This window comes from Ruditapes philippinarum, unplaced genomic scaffold (genome assembly GCF_026571515.1).
Source record: "Ruditapes philippinarum isolate M1 unplaced genomic scaffold, ASM2657151v2 ctg840_1_1_1_1, whole genome shotgun sequence".
In the NCBI taxonomy this organism is placed as follows: Eukaryota; Metazoa; Mollusca; class Bivalvia; order Venerida; family Veneridae; genus Ruditapes; species Ruditapes philippinarum.
In genome coordinates, this window is record NW_026859573.1 from 151,125 (window position 1) to 167,788 (window position 16,664).

Here is a 16,664-nt window from a genome sequence, read left to right on the forward strand (position 1 = left end):
TTTTCTTTCAAAAAAATTAGTTTAGATCGACGATATAATTACTTTTTAAAGGCACATGAAGCGTCAGAAAAGGTAAAACTATCTTTTACGTATATTATTATAATTATGAACAGGAAGAGTGTTTGATGTTTGTCACATAAAAAAAACCCTGAATGTAAAATAATTTGTAATTAAAATGTAAATAAAATGGTATTTAGACTTCAATACAATATCCGAGTACTATTCTAAAATCAATGTAACTTAAAGTGACATTATCCGAGTACTATTTTAAAATCAATGTAACTTAAAGTGACATTAAACATTGACAAAATATTTCAACAGATCGACTGTAATAATAATGCTGGACCTACAGTTTATATTGGAATATGTTTTTGATAAAATATGGAAATACCCAAGATATTTAAAGGCTGCCCTACTGCTTCCAATGGCCACGTGAGTTATTTATCGTTCATGCGAAGTAGATGATAAAACTGAACATAACTATGGCAAAATTTAAACTTATTTCACCTCATGCTCGCTGTATGGACATAATGTCACTTTAACTAATGGTGAAGAAAAAATGGTTGGTCTATTATTATTGCTAAAAAGTATCTTTTTTGGTAACTGTAACAGAACACTAAAATACAATAAAATGTTGTTGTTGAATTTTTTTTATCAACTGAAAATATTGCATTCGTTGAGCGTCATGGGCATTTTAGTCAAAGGATATTGCATTAGCAATTGCCATGGCTTACTAAACCTTTATACGCATATACTATATGTACATGTTTTCTAATACCATTGCATTTTGTTTAATACAGATAGAACATAACAATTTTAGTGATTTTACGATCTTTTTATTTCTTACTTTTTTAAATTTCTACCGAAAAATATTAATGTCTAAATATAATTGCACCGTCTATCTTATCTTTTTGCTAAAATGATGAACACAAACCCCACTGAGGCATTTTTTTGACATGACGGGACTGGTAACTTTTTTTTACGCTTTTTATATCATTTGATGTAGGTCTGTGCCAATGTCAGGTCATTCGCTCAGTCCGTTATTCCAGTGCAAAATGACCTAAAATGAACAGCGTTGAAACTTTTAAAACTGAAATATGGCTAAAATTGCATTCTCTATTATATAGATATTATATATAACTTATAATTTAATTCCGAGTATATATTTATTTCTTTATTAACTTTTCCATTTTTTCCATTTCAAGTGCCCCAATTATTTTTTTCATATGTTCTTTTTAATGCATATTCTATGTTTTCAGACGTTTGGACCTCGGTGGGGCTCGTTAAAATCTTGTAAGATGTACATATTTCAATATATTTATTTTTACACCATATGTATTTCTTCATTCTCCAAACTTTGTTAAATTAAATACATGTATGTATACTGAATACGATGTGACTGAAATATTGCAACAAAATCAAGCACTATTTGTAAATATAAAAAGTGAAACAGATAAAAGATCAATAAATAGTATAAAACACTTAACAAATAAAACAGTTATTGAACATTTGATGTGACTTGTAAATCTAGAGGTTCGCATACGTTTTGCTCTTGGCAATTATTATGCGTGACAGTTTCTATTTTCACTCTTCTTTCATTTTGTTTGTGGCATAACTCAAGACTTTGTGCTGTATGATCTTGATGCACGTCAATGTTTCCTTTAAACAGGTTCGTTTTGTTTACACTACACGCTGGTTGTTTTGGTATATATATTGGGTAATTTGTCAGTTTGTTTTCTTCATCAAAACTATCTTCAGTCACGTCGATATCGGACGAACATTCATCCGACGAATCAAGATCTACGCAGTTGTCGCCCTTTAAGTCGGTTTCGCTGAAAGAGTTGTCGGTCGTGTCCGGACTCTGCGTCTGATGATTTGAAAAGTCAGTACACCCAAAAATAGATCCGTCTTCACCAAGTTTAAGTCTTTCGTGTATACGTTTATGTCGCTCAAGGTTGCTTTTATGACTAGTTGCGTAGTCGCAATGTGGGCATGTGTAATCTTTCTGACCGCTGTGTACCGATAGGTGGCGCTTCAGTAGAGCCTTCCGGCAAAATCGTCTGCCGCAGTAAGGACACGAGTACCCGTTATGATGAAATATCATGATGTGCTCTCGAAGAGAGGCTTTAGTACTGAAACTGACCCCACAACATTCGAGCAGTTTGTCACAAGTTTGGTGCATTGTAGAAATATGGCGTTTTAAATTGTTTCTGCGATCCGTAACATAACGACAGTGTGGGCAAGGAAACAGTTTCCCGCGGAAAGTGTTGCAGACGAGCATAGCGAGCTCTAAGTAATTTCTATTGATAGGAGTTTTTAATTTCTGTGATTCCATAGCTCCTGTGTTTGCCCGGCTAAGCGAATGTATAAGATTTAAATTTTGAAGTTCTTGCGCCTGGCTTCCGACGCTAAATGGTCCAAAAGGCATTGTGGGATATGGTATTAACGGAGTTGGAATCGCTACGGCAGACGACGGGTTCTGAATTGGAGGCAAAGATAAAACGGGTAATGGATGAAAACCGGCGTTTACTGGAAAGTTCATTAAACCAGTTCGTACATCAGTGGCCCTTGAATGTGCCGGAAGTGGATGGCGAGCTGGCTGTGGTGCAGGCAATTGTCTCCTGTATTCAGCCGGTAGTCTTACACCTTGAACATCACATATCCCAGGGGCACTGTAATATAAGACAGAAAAGTTTATTATTATTAGTTCAACATGAAAAGTAGTCTGTTACCACGGTACACATTCCGTATATGCTACATTACATTTAACATTTACCGGAACTGGTATACGGTAAATAGCCTGGAAAATATTATTATTGTTATGAAATATGACGCGAGAAATATAAAGAATTAAAACAATTTTTTCCCTGAACCAATGATTTTTTTTTCTTTGAACATATTGGTTACAGCAATAAGACAACACTTTGATTTCCGTGCACTGTGTGATTTGTATCATGATAGCATTACTTACATCAGAAATAATGTGTTCTTTAACTCTTTCAGTAAAACTTAAGGGAAAGTTAAAGATTCTTCTCTCTTTGCAGTTTGAATATTACGAGCTCAACCAAGGTAAAAAAGATCTAAAAACATCAAATTTGAAATTCTTGCCCAGATCTTGTTAACCACTTAAAATTGAAATACCTAAAAAAGGTGATAAAGAAATATGCTTAGAATAAAATGAAAATTGCGTTGCACCGCTTTTCATTGTTTTGACCATTTTACACTATAAAAATTGATGAATTCGGAACTGATTGTTTATTTCTTTTCCGCGGAACATATTTTGTATCTTGGTTCAAAGTCTTAAACCTATATTTACCGTATACTTTCAAAGGTTTTTTAATGCAAATATAGAAAAATTCAGTTGATCTCATTTCATATTTAACATAAAATTACAATTAATGAATTGTAGATATTTTTATTGCTTTTCTGCACCGACATGAGTAATTTCCAGTATACGATTAAATTTTAAAAAAGGGTAGAGGAAATTGCTTTCAAAACATGATTGACGTTTTCCCCCATGTCTCTATACACAATTTTCATGTATTCTATCTCGGTAAACAATAGCGTATGTAAGGTGTCGGTTACCCTTAGATTGGGCTCGCATTCAGCCGTCTATGGCGTCCCGCTGCGAGCCCATGGGCTCTTAGGTATAAGATTCACGTGTCAGGAGTAGAATGAAATATGTGTTGTTTTCTTTGAGACATCGTGGGCCTTCATCGTGGTGCTATATAAACGTCAGGCCCAGCGGTTGCAATACGATAGTTGGATTGATAGGCTACGACTAATGTTTTGAATAAATTAGCCATTTATTATATGCTATTATTCAACTCACCACGAATTAAGTATAACAAAAATAGAAAGGCGAATTTTGGTATGCTGCGTGACTGGGACACGACGTTCTTTGTAGTCGGGTTTGAATTTTGTATCCGCTTTTTTCATGCAAAAATATTCTTTATTAAACAGATATAAACGTGCCTTTTGCAGTCTGAATTCATTTAGTATTTTATCATCAAGGTAGTGTTCTTAATATATACTTAATAGTGGCATTATGATAAAAGTTCACTGGTTTGCCATATGTATGTCAATGAAAGAATCATTGGTGGTGCTGTTGTTATCGTCGTCGTCGAGTTTTGTCAATGATAAAATGATATGAGCCGCGTCACGATAAAACCAACATAGTACGTTTGCGACCAGCATAGATCCAGACCAGCCTGCGCATCCGCGCAGTCTGATCAGGATCCATGCTGTTCGCTATCATTTTATTTACTTGTAATAGGGTTGGTAAGCGAACAGCAAGGATCCTGATCAGACTGCGCGGATGCACAGGCTGGTCTGGATCCATGCTGGTCGCAAACCCATTATGTTGGTTTTCTCGTGACGCGGCTCATATGTTATACTACATGACATGTATCAACAATACATGTATATATACTATAATACGCGATTTCATCATCAAGATCGGAGTAATACATTGAAAAATAAACGAATAGAAAAAATAAGTTCCCTATATACAGGACAGGACAGAACAGTTTAGAAATTTCATTCAAAACATGTACATAGACTGATGATAGTTTATCAATTTACAAAATATATAATGTATACAATCTTGACATAATTATAGTCACATATCATTTGGTATCAAGAATTGGAATGTTTTTGAAAAAGGAAATCAACTCTTTCACTGAGGTCAAAAAGTCTAAAAACATATAATTTGAAATTTTTGCATATTAAGTCAAGTGAAACACTAAAAATGGGTAAACTGTAATACAGAAATAAACTCATAATTTAAATGAGTTCAAGACTTTTATGCATTTGTTAGCCCGATTTGAGTTATTAAAAAATGTTTAAAAAATGTTGGGTCATTCTGCAAAATAAATCAAACATTCCGAAAAAAAACGGGGGTGATGGAATTATTTGAAAATTTGCACACACAAGTTTTTGGTATAGACCTACATCAAATGGTATACAAATATTGGAGAAATATTTCCTGTCCCGTCATTTAAAAAAAACACCCAAGTGGAGTGCCTTTAATGTGCCTATTCGAGCCGTCTAAGGTTAATTTGTGAGTAGTTGATGACTTTTTAGAATTAAATTTGTTAATTAACAGCTAATTATATTTTAAAAGACTTTTAAGAATACATCACACGAAGTTCATCACTATAATATAAATATATGAAATAAAAAGATTATATTTAACAAATAATATAAAACTTGACATGAAAGTGGAATAAACGATATCATAGAAAATGTCTGCGTTTTATAAGTATATACTAGTACAATTATGACTTATTCTAATTTGCACAATTATTTCACATTTTTTTGTAAATCAGAACAAGCTATTTGTAAAATAGCCCCCGTATGATAACAGTTTCGTTCACTCATTTTTTATCATTATCATAATGTCATAATATTCCTATGAAAGATATATGTAATCTTATAACATGCTTACTCAGATCACACTCAACTGTTGAATTTAGACAAATATTATTGTAATGTTTATTTATAATTTATATGATTTGTGTGTATATTTTTATGTTATGACGATAATTAATAAAATTAAATAAAACTTCTGTTCTGTTCTGTTAAAAAGCAGAACAGAACAGAACAAATACTTTATTCAATAAATCAATATAATTTTATATAAGAAAGGAGACAACTTGACTCTTCTTCTATACATATTAACTAAATGTATTTGTAAATTGGTATATTACATATATAGATTACAAATTATAATGAAATATAAATTAATAGCTTGAGTTTAAAAAAATGCAATAGTGGATGATTTTCATAACTATTCTTTTTTTATTAATTTTCTTAATATTTAATAAATTTTCCTGTCGGGCGCTTCATCGTGTTACAAGTATAGAATAGAATACTGCAACATTGCTATGTATCCTACATTTTATAACAATTCGTGCATATTACTGTATTATCACCGTGCACATTGTATTATCATGTTTTCGGATTTCCTCGGGCGATCATGTGACCAGACAGGAACGTTACGGGAACACCTTTCACAGTTATATTCTAAAAGTCCCTTAAGCAAACCACTTCTTTTTCTTCGAAGCTTTCAATCCGATGTACTTTTATGTAAATTCAATATTTCTCCGCGGAATCATGGATATTAATTAAACAATTCACTGATTAAAATATGATTAAAATGTGTTACCTCGACGTTTTGTATGCTATCATATATATACCACGAGAGAAATAGAACAAAATGAGCTCGAATCCAACATGACAACACATTTATCTGTTTCATGATTACCTGTCAGATTAGTGTTTGTGAGATTAGAAGTTATAACTGTAACATTTTGTGGTGTGATAGCGCCACGTGAGCAACAATTCTGTTGAAAAAAGAAGGCGTGATTAATCATAAGTCACAGATGCCGGCGACGAAAGTCGGGAGGCTAAGCTGACGTTTACATAGAAGTGCGGATTTATTTACTGAGGCGGTTAATGTATATATTATAAGACAAAGCATGGAATAATAAGTATTAATATCTGATTTGAATAAGAGCTTTTTTCCAACCGCTGATGAGATGTAACGACTTGTTGTAAACAGTACAGTTTTTTTAATAAAAAGAAAATACCTGGCTAAGTGAAAGGCCCGGTTAAATGTTAAAAAATTAAGAAAAAATATAATCCAATGGCTAGATATGGCAGGATAAGATACATCCCTTAAACCAAATATTGAGCTACCAACAGTATAGAGCCCGGTTAGCCTGAACAGACATTTAGGCTGGCCTGGTTCAATACTGATGACAAAGGCTAATCACCCTCGGATTTAGCATGTTTGATCCAATATGCAGAAAGTGTTATGTGACACTCAGTTTTATGTTACTGAAAAATACTAATACACGGCTACCATACACTAGGGCTCGTGCATTCTTTTACTGGGAGATCATACGCCGCTTTTCGTGGACTGGCACAAACGTGCCACATGGATGGTTTCATGAATACATCCGTTGATGTTTCTAAATTCAAAATATCACCATCTTCATGTTTAAATGTACAATTCAGCTTAATCCGGTTCTTAATATTGCCGTTTAGGGCGTTCTTTTGGGATTCTGTTTTTTGTTCTATTATATTGCATTTTATCTTTAAATATATAACTTATTCTTCTTCTACACTTTTCTGAATAATCAACTGTTATATTACGTTTTGAATTTTTTTTTACTTATTAGAACAATTTGAACATTTTGTTTCGGGGTTTTAGATTTCACAGAACCTTCGGAGTTCGGATAATCATAGATCCAGAGCTTTCTAGTGAAACGAAATCAAAATCGTCAATGTTCTTTCGAGCATTTCTTTCTGGAACAGTTTCACATTTTGTTCTGAGACATTTTCACATTTTTCGGGACAATATCACATGTCCTTGGACAAGTCACAATTTCATTAGCTTGACCATATATTCACATGTGCGCTTTTTAACACATGTAGTTTGAATAAATTTTACCAACAGATACCATTCATCATTTTGAACGTTTCAAAAATATTTACGCTTTTTTTTATCTTGTAACTATAATTTGTTTATGTCATAAGAATTGATTTTTGTTTGATTGTTTTGGAACCTATAAGCTTATTAAAACACTGTCCAATCCGTTCCTTGAACCAAACAGTACTAAGCAATAATTGTAGAAATTCTGGCTCACGGAAACAACGGCCGGTCCCTGACGGGTTTTAAACCCATGCGACAAACAATCCTTAGATTTGCTGACATTTCTTTAATTTATTGAGGACATGTAGAAATAGATATATAGCTACTTTCAGATAGATTTCGTACACTAAATATGAATTTTATAATACAGATATAGAGAAAAAACGGAATCCTTAAAGAACGCCATAAACGACCGAACCGAAAATGTTGTAGATTGATTGAGCCTTTTCATGGACGGTACTGGAAAGTGCAAGTTACCATCCATGGTCCCTAGCTCCAGCTTAGTAATGGTAATTAATAAACATCCGAAGATATGTTCATACGACGGTTTTCATGAAATTTTCTATGCGACATGCTAACGCCGTTTAATGAAAAGCTGCATAGCATAACTTTACGAATTACACTTATAATCTCTACAAATAAACATTCCCTCCGTGATTTTGCACATCCATGTTCTGTCACTATCTTTGTATTTTACAAGGGACAAGCAACTATAAGACCGAAATCAAAACGCTTTCTACAAAGTTTAATAGGAAACTGATTTAGTTTTAAAAGATACATCTGTGCCACCTGACCCTTGGCATGCTTAGATGTAAGGTGCCGTAACACGGGTCTTTGGTTTAAAGTTACATAAATTGTCAGGATTATTATTACTTTTAGATGAAGTTGCAGGGGATCGAATCTGCAACACTTCAGCTTCTATGCACGCAATGGTTATATAAATGAAACCGGACTACGAGCCAGCTCTTATTAAATTAAACAAGAAGAAGAAGAAGAAGAAAAAAAGAAGAAAAAAGAAGAAGTAAAAGAAGTACAAGGAGTTGTTGTTTTTGATGATGATTATGATGATGATGATGATGATGGTGAAGATGATTATGATGATGACGATGATGATGATGATGATACTGTTAATGAAATAATATGCTATAACTCATCACAGAATATTAAAGAAAATCTTAAATATGTAACATAAGACGTTGTTGCATTTTTTCTGGTCACTCTTGGTCAATGATTCCAGTACATTAGTGAATTGGTGATTGAAAACTGCTCAGTCAGTGTTGGAGGGCAGGGGTCGGAGCGTGAGAGATGTTGCACCTTCCATAATCACTCAAAAACAGGCTCATTCAAACCGACTTTTGGACGTAACTATAAGAACTTCCAAAACGAATATCACATATAGCGGCATAGAGGGAACGAGAGAGTCAAGAACTGTCGAGGAATTTCGCATTCCGGTCGGTGCCATACACCGGTCGGTGCCATACAGGGAATATCAGAAAGAGCCAGATATTTCCGAGGAATGTCGCATAGGGGCTACATGGAATGTCTGAAAAAATATAATTCCGAGGAATGACGTATAGATGCATTTAGGGAATGCCGGCGTTATGAAATTTCAAGAAATGTCTCATAGATGCAAGTGACATTGAATGTCAGAAAGAGCAAGATATTTCCAAGGAATGTCGCATTAGGGCTACATGGAATGTGGGAAAGAGTAATATAGCTTCAAGGAATGGCGCATCGAAGCCCACAGGTTGTATTAAATTTAGAAAATGTCTTGTAATTTCATAAAATGTCGCATTATGTACGCTATAAAGTGTCGGTAAGTCAAGATATAGTAAAGACGCTTGCTTATAAAGCAAACGTTCACATTATGTGAAATATCATTAAGTTGAGACCTCCTTTTAGCCAAGTGGCAAATCATTTGATATTTTAAGATACATTTAATTAGTAAAAAAAGAATATTCCACCACAATTTAAATTGAGTATTAAAAAATGCCGATTTTTTTAGCAAATATTTTACCAATAAAGAAGATAAGGCAGGGATAGTAATTCCAAGCCAGTGGGACTTGTATTGCAAACCTTATTTATAAAAATGCTGAATTTCTTTAATGGACCCAGTCCAGCTTCCATTTTTGGCAGAGTCCATTAATAATTTTGGGTAGATCAAGATTTTTTAAAGTCAATCAGCCGTTAGTGTAAGGCCTTATCAGACTGCACTGTTGTGGCGAAGGCTTATCACTTTCGATTTTAATATTATTAACGATTTTAATTATTATTATTATTATTATTATTATTATTATTATTATTATTATTATTATTATTATTATTATTATTATTATTATTATTATTTATTTTTTTTGTAAATAAAATATCATCAAGTGAACAAAGATCTTAAGTACTGCTGTTTTTTTCTATTTGTTTCCAATAGTCAAAGAAGTGAACTATTGCGAAAATACAAAGAAAGCGATTCTCACGAATATGTCTTTGAATATTGTGACACCGTGTGTCCCAGGGTACAATGTTTTTAAATATTAAATCTAATTTAAAAACAGATTGATGATTCCAGAATGCCGATAGAAAGAATAGTGCAATATGTTAAGGTAATTTCAAAAAATATATTTTCTGAAACATTTAATAAAGAAATAATGATTATGCATCTAATTAAAACAGTGATTTGTACATTGAACTTCATCATATTACACAACATGTTTTCTTACTAACAAGTGCATTTCAGTTCACTCAATCAATGATATAATATAATATCCATTTTATTAGAATATTATTTTTATGTCTTTTATTAAGTCTTTTAATTTTAAAAATGCAGAATAAATAATTTTCAATACGCGTATTTCTCATTGAATATTTCTTTAAATCTAACTTGCAGCATACGAAATTATTTCAAATTTATCTTAACCTGAAATCTATACTTTCTGATGTGGAAGATAAATAGTTCATAATGTAAAACATCAAGAAAACACAGCCTACTAGTTTCCGACTTTAATTAAAACTTCTTCATCACAGAAGTAAATGTAGTTTAAAACATAAATATTTGTAAGCTAACTCAGCACCTTTATATCATTCTCAAATCTGATATTTGACCATGTAAATAACTCTCACTGGCATGAAAAAAAAACAACAACATTTAAAAAGGGGGGAGGGACACACGGGAAGATAAAGAAGTAGAAAAAAACAACACGAAAAGAGAAAAGTGTATTTTAATTTAATAATATTACTTAGTTTAGTTGAAATATATTAATATGTAAAATCACATTTCACCAGTCAGCGTGTTTTGAACTTTATTTTCAGATTTAAAGGGGAATTGCAGGGTTTAGATACAGAGGAGAAATTTTGCATGTTTAGACATCTGAAATCACATCACTTAATTCTCAATTCGTTAATTTAAACACTCAATCTAAATTTGATGCATTCAGCTAGGTTTTTAAGAACGTTATAAATTCAATAATAATACCATAATTTCATAAGATGCACAAATACACCCTCCAATAATGAAATTTAAGTTTGTAGGATATGTACACTGGTTATGTAATCAAATGACAGAAATCAAGAGACTTAAAAAAGGAAAAGAAAATAAAAACATAATTTCAAAAATCCTTAAATACTAAATTAATGATTCAATAAGCCAAAAAGGAAGGGCAATTAGTTAAGAACTGTCATGATCCACTTACTATCTCATAATAACAAATCATACACTTTTGTAATGTTTTTTATTCCATTTATTTATATTTGTTAAATCTCGACCACTTCCCAAAATACAGCAACTAAATTAGATATATCGTAAAATCCTATTGTTTTACATCCATATTTCATAGAAATACATAATTTAACTATCTCATATATGTAAATGTAAATTAAATGAATATTTTCACCCGAAGACAGAATTTACTATAATTTCAATAGTTTCTTAATAAAAATTTGAATAAATACGTACCCAATATGTGGTGGAAACATTCTTAAGTTTCACTCAAATAAATGCCGAAGTTTTCCAAATATATCCTTCCAAAAGTTAGGGTCCTCTATGACTTTTATGAATAGGAAACGATGAGCCAAAGTTAAGGTTTCGTTACAGTGCAATAAAAATAAGCTATCATTCTAAATGAAACTTTGGGTTTCTTTTCATTTACCTGTGACAGATGAAAATATCTATTTTATTTCACGGTAGGCGGTGCTAATATGCCACGTGACACCTAATTTGTCACCCCACGTGACCTTAGGTGAAACTTGTAAAGCCACTTGTGCGTACAGCCGTGTCCGATAGTCAATCAAAAACTCATTATACGGTACCATATGATTGGATTATTGCTATTTACAGATAAACCACGCCCCTATTCACGCCCTTCTTCAAATCCAATTACCGTATACGAAAGCAAATATTCAACCACTGTAACATCGACTTTTGAATCAATAAACACTGCGTAATAGCCTCGTAGCTTAAGTCCTCGCCCAATATCTGCTTTTACGTTTTATATTTAAAATAAGCGAGAGTCGGAAGTTAATTATTAAATAAATGTTGCGCATTCATTTTCATATTCACACTTTTAAAAAATTGCCGGCGCTTTGGTAAGTCAAGTGGACCAGTGAACGTTGAAATACTATCCTGAACGATCGCTGCCAAAACAGCGGGGAAGCATAATTGGCAGTTAATTGAATTAAATAAACACCAGCATTTTAAAGTTGTGTCTTTTCACCGCCTTTAGTGACAAAATAATCGTGTCTCATAGCTATTCACTGGATATATTGGGCATAATTCTAACGTTTGCTCCAGTATTATCCAGAGGGTAAAATTATATCGATACCCCACCCACTGAGATAATAAGCGGTGTAACGCTGGTGAAATTGGTATAGTACAAACTTGATTTGAAAGCGACTTAGGGGGTCGGGATGGAAATTTGTCAGCCAAACATGCCCATTCTGGTGTTAACAAAAATCTGCTCTTTTCGAATGAATATGTGTGGTATTAGGTTTCAGGGAGGCTCGTTGCTCTTAGCTCCATGTACTAATTTTATGTCCAATTTGACTAATAATTTGAGCCCATTGTCAGGCAAACACTGCGGCATTATTATTCATATATTCCGTGCTAGAGTAAGCTGAATTCGAACCCCGCCGAGAAGTGAACATGTGCTAGTCTGACACGATCTGTCGGTCACAAATAAAAGTATCAAAACACAACGGTGATTAACCCTGAACAAAGGAATTATAATTCTATCAAAGAATTACAAAGAAGTAGAAAATTAAAATTTTACGATTTTTAAAAATAATAAAACAAATATTGTCATGGTGATTTGCGGATACCCGGCAGATTAAATTGTATCTTTTGGAGGAATAAATATTCATTCTTAAATAATTTTATGCATCGTTTATTTTTTATACCGGGTATCTAACAAACTCAATGCAATTTGTTTAGATTCTCAATCAAACTTAATTCTTAATTCCTCAAAGATCCTACCACGTTCATGTGTTGAACATGTTCCGTTTAATTCTATATATTTTTTTTTTTTGTTTTTGGATGAACATGCGAGTTCGTTAGTTTTAATTATGATAAATTGTATCAAAATATTTGAAAAAAAAAATTACCTTCGTTTTCTTTTCACAACTTGGACTAATTTGTTAATTCGTAAACCGTTCACTTCAGTGAGTTATTCAAAATAGTTATTTCTTTTTTAACTAAATGTTTCTTCCCATAACTAGAATATTTGTAAATTAAAATATTTTTTATACAAATTAATCTCACATATAAAACTTTTGTGAATTTTAAAGGGCAGCCGTAATCTAGTGGTAAGATGTATGGCACTCAAACCAAGACTCGCGTGTTCGAGCCAAACTTAAGTCGATATCACGTTTCCTAACATGACATGAGTATTACAAATACAAGTTCGTTACAGGAAGTGGAACCATTGAGGTGGCTGACCTGAGCTCTGCTTTATTCAATGTGACTTGATTTATACAGAATTTATTTAAGTTTGATTAAAATAGGAAGCTATAACCAGCACTGAGCAATTAGTGTAAAGTTTGTTTTTTGTTTCTGATTTTGTTTTTTTTGTTTTGCTTATGACAACGACCGGTCCCTGACGGGATTTGAACCCATGCGGCCAGCGTGATGTGACTTACTGTCTTGTTCCGGAGAGTAAACTACCAACATCACCAGCTCGAAGTGGAATCGAAAGTGGTCATATAAGCTGCAATTTTTTAGTACCAGACTTGAATAAACAATGTTCAAAATAATGACAATTTTAACCCTTTCGTTGCTTTTATGTATACAAGATGGGTATACCCGCCGCTCGGCGCACAGTGCCGTCCAAGACAGATATATCTGAAATTGATTTATCTGATAAGTGATTTTTATACTCTTTTAGTAGATGTTATAAAATTTCATGGCAAATAAATTTTGATATAATTTGGACAATCTGGTCCATGGTCTGAACCAGTAGTGGTAGTGGTGCTCCTTCAAGTATTCTGAACGACCTACACTTACCATGTTCAGTCAGTACATATTTTGATCATTCCGCTAAAACCACGAATGTTTTCTTTCCAGACTGAAAGATGGAGAAGTCCATTTTATATATTTAACGTGGTAAGAGTTAAAGTGAATTTAGCTAAGTTTAATACCTTTTTACGTTGATACGTTTGGCTACAATCATTTTGTATGCTGGAAGAGTTAAATAAATCCCCATCCTCCCTAACAATGTCTATAATTAGATTAGTACAATATAACAAGTAGTAATTACTTTTTGCATCTTTAATTTCATTTTAACCAAGAGTGTGCGTCTGTCATTCTTGTTGTAGAGTAGGACAGTTATACAATCGGCTTGGGGGACAAAAATGCAGACATCTTAGACACAAATGGAAGCCGAAGTCTTCTTTCGACATCTCACATACCCTTCCTGTAAGGCTCTTTTTCCGATTTAAAATTCAAACACGCGATGAATATTTCATGCATTTAATGATTATTACATTAATAGAGAAACATGACTTTTAATCATTCTTCTAGGCGTTTGCATGTTCCCGTATCAATCGCTTCGTTGTCCTGGATGTCATTTAAAACAGTAGGAAGTCTCGCAATATCACGCCCATTCACATCTGCCTCGTTTTAAACGCGAAACCAAATATGGCGGGTCAAAGAATTATTTCTTAATTTGTGAATTATTCCCGGTCCGGATAGCTCATGAGCGACGGCCAATTCTGATCGTTCCTCTCAAAAAAGAGAAAATACTTCTTAGACGTCCCGTTTTGTGTAACAATAAATGTTGTTTAAGGCAATAATTGCATGTCCTACAAATTGGCATGTAATTGTGCGACCATTTGCGCCACACGCACTTTCTGACATTGAGATGCTTAGAAAATATTGTCAATGAGGCTGTTATTGTAGTCAAATGATAAAATTTTCACGAACTTTATTTTTGGACAAAATATTATTGTATTTTGTTGTCGGTGCATTTTTCAAGTCTTCTTAAAGGCACGTTTAGACATAAATATGTTATCATTTTTCTAAATCTATTTTTTGATTGTCTCGTGACATTTTTCAAACAAGGCACTCAGTGGCCATATACATATGTCATCTTTTGCTTCTATTGAGTTTCGGCAATTAGTACAGTAATAGTGAATATGTTTTTGGTATGGAAGCAAAGATACTACTGTGTTTACATTTTGATACCTTTATCGCAAGTAATGTCACATTCAGTGCTATTTTTGTCAGGTTATGAGCAGCATACATTATGTTCTAAATCCATATAACAACCTTATAAACACAGTCATGCTTGCCCTTTCTACAGAAAGAATAATTTATTCATTTCTAAGGTATACTGTGCCTTTAATATTCTTTTTTATTATTATTACAGGGGGATAAGGTCATCCTGATCGCGGTGGTTTATTGCCATTGTTAGGTACAAAGCTGATACCAGTATACCCGATTTGTATTTAAACGATAGTTTTTCTTATGATATAACCTTGAAGATGAATAACTTCCGAGAAATAACATAACATTTTACAGAATGTATATAAAACTATTCAAACAAGAAAGTAGTAAATATGGGCATGAGAAGATGTTTTAATTTAAAGCCAAACATGTTGTGGTGACGATACTTGAAATTGAACAACAACATTTAAGTGATATGCTAATTTTTAAACTGTCAACTTGAGTCGAATAAGTAATATATATATTTCAAGTGATTGACTATTATAAATTGGTGATTGACCAATGATTAATGATGAGCTTATGATGTGTTTTTTTGTAATCAGTAATCTGTTTCATTATTAAGGCATAAAAATCAAAAACTTTTATCATTATTCATCTAACACAATTATTAAATTGAACCATTGCCATAAATGTGAGACTTTTCGGAGCTGCAATGTTGCTACAAGAAATCAAACCAATTTGCCATATAACATCCACAATAGGCAATATATATCTTAGCATTATTTACATAGTGGAGAAGTTTTGTGTTTAGTCAAATGCCCACATAAATATAGAAAATGGCTAGATATAGTTTAATAAAAGAGAAATTCTTGTCAAAATCTCTTATAGACAGAACCGCTTTGGTTAAGATTAAGTCCCTTTATGTGAAACAAAGGGGAACTGTTCTGTGTTCGCACAAATTGACTGTTACACAAAAACAAATCTATAACCAGTCCACAACGTCTAATGAGCAACCTGGAACCCTTCTAGTAGTCTCGCGTGATTACGTGAGATTTAAAATGTCAACGGAAGACATGCGTTAATTCGATAAAAACAAGAATGACAAAAGGCTCGCAGCTCCCAAATATGTCCCTTAAGACCCAATCTTGTCAAGAGAAAACATTTTGTCTAATTCAAAGAACATGATATATGGGCGGTGTGTTTTCTTCGTCGTCAGCCAGTGGAACAATTGTAGTGTCAGCAGTTTATTATAGCCTTATTCTCGACCCTGACATAAGTGTATTCATCGGAAATACTATTATCTACGTTCCTCAAACACGTAGATACATGTATTTGATTAGACAATTGAATAACAAAACAATACGAGTTTTTGTGCAATGAAAAATCTAAGTGAAAAAGATTCTGTTTAAAATTAGAGTATAAGCAAGTGATTGTCAATGCAATATTGTCACAATCATGTAAAATAATCATTTACATATATACATGTAGATTAGATATAATTACTAAAATATGATTAACATTTATAAAGTCTACGAGTGCCGATTTTTATCTATTGCAATCCTATTACCCATAATA

General features: G+C 32.9%; 1 protein-coding gene across 1 annotated transcript; it reads right to left on the bottom strand.

Annotated features, from left to right (window-relative positions):
• Positions 1-1,330: 1,330 nt before the first annotated feature.
• On the bottom strand, positions 1,331-11,813 carry LOC132757096 (zinc finger protein SNAI2-like). Its single transcript, XM_060748280.1, has 2 exons — positions 11,388-11,813; positions 1,331-2,672 (listed from the first exon to the last, which is right to left on the bottom strand). Exons 1-2 carry the CDS (start codon positions 11,405-11,407, stop codon positions 1,499-1,501), a joined length of 1,194 nt encoding a protein of 397 aa, XP_060604263.1. The 5' UTR covers positions 11,408-11,813; the 3' UTR covers positions 1,331-1,498.
• Between the last annotated feature and the right edge of the window lie 4,851 nt (positions 11,814-16,664).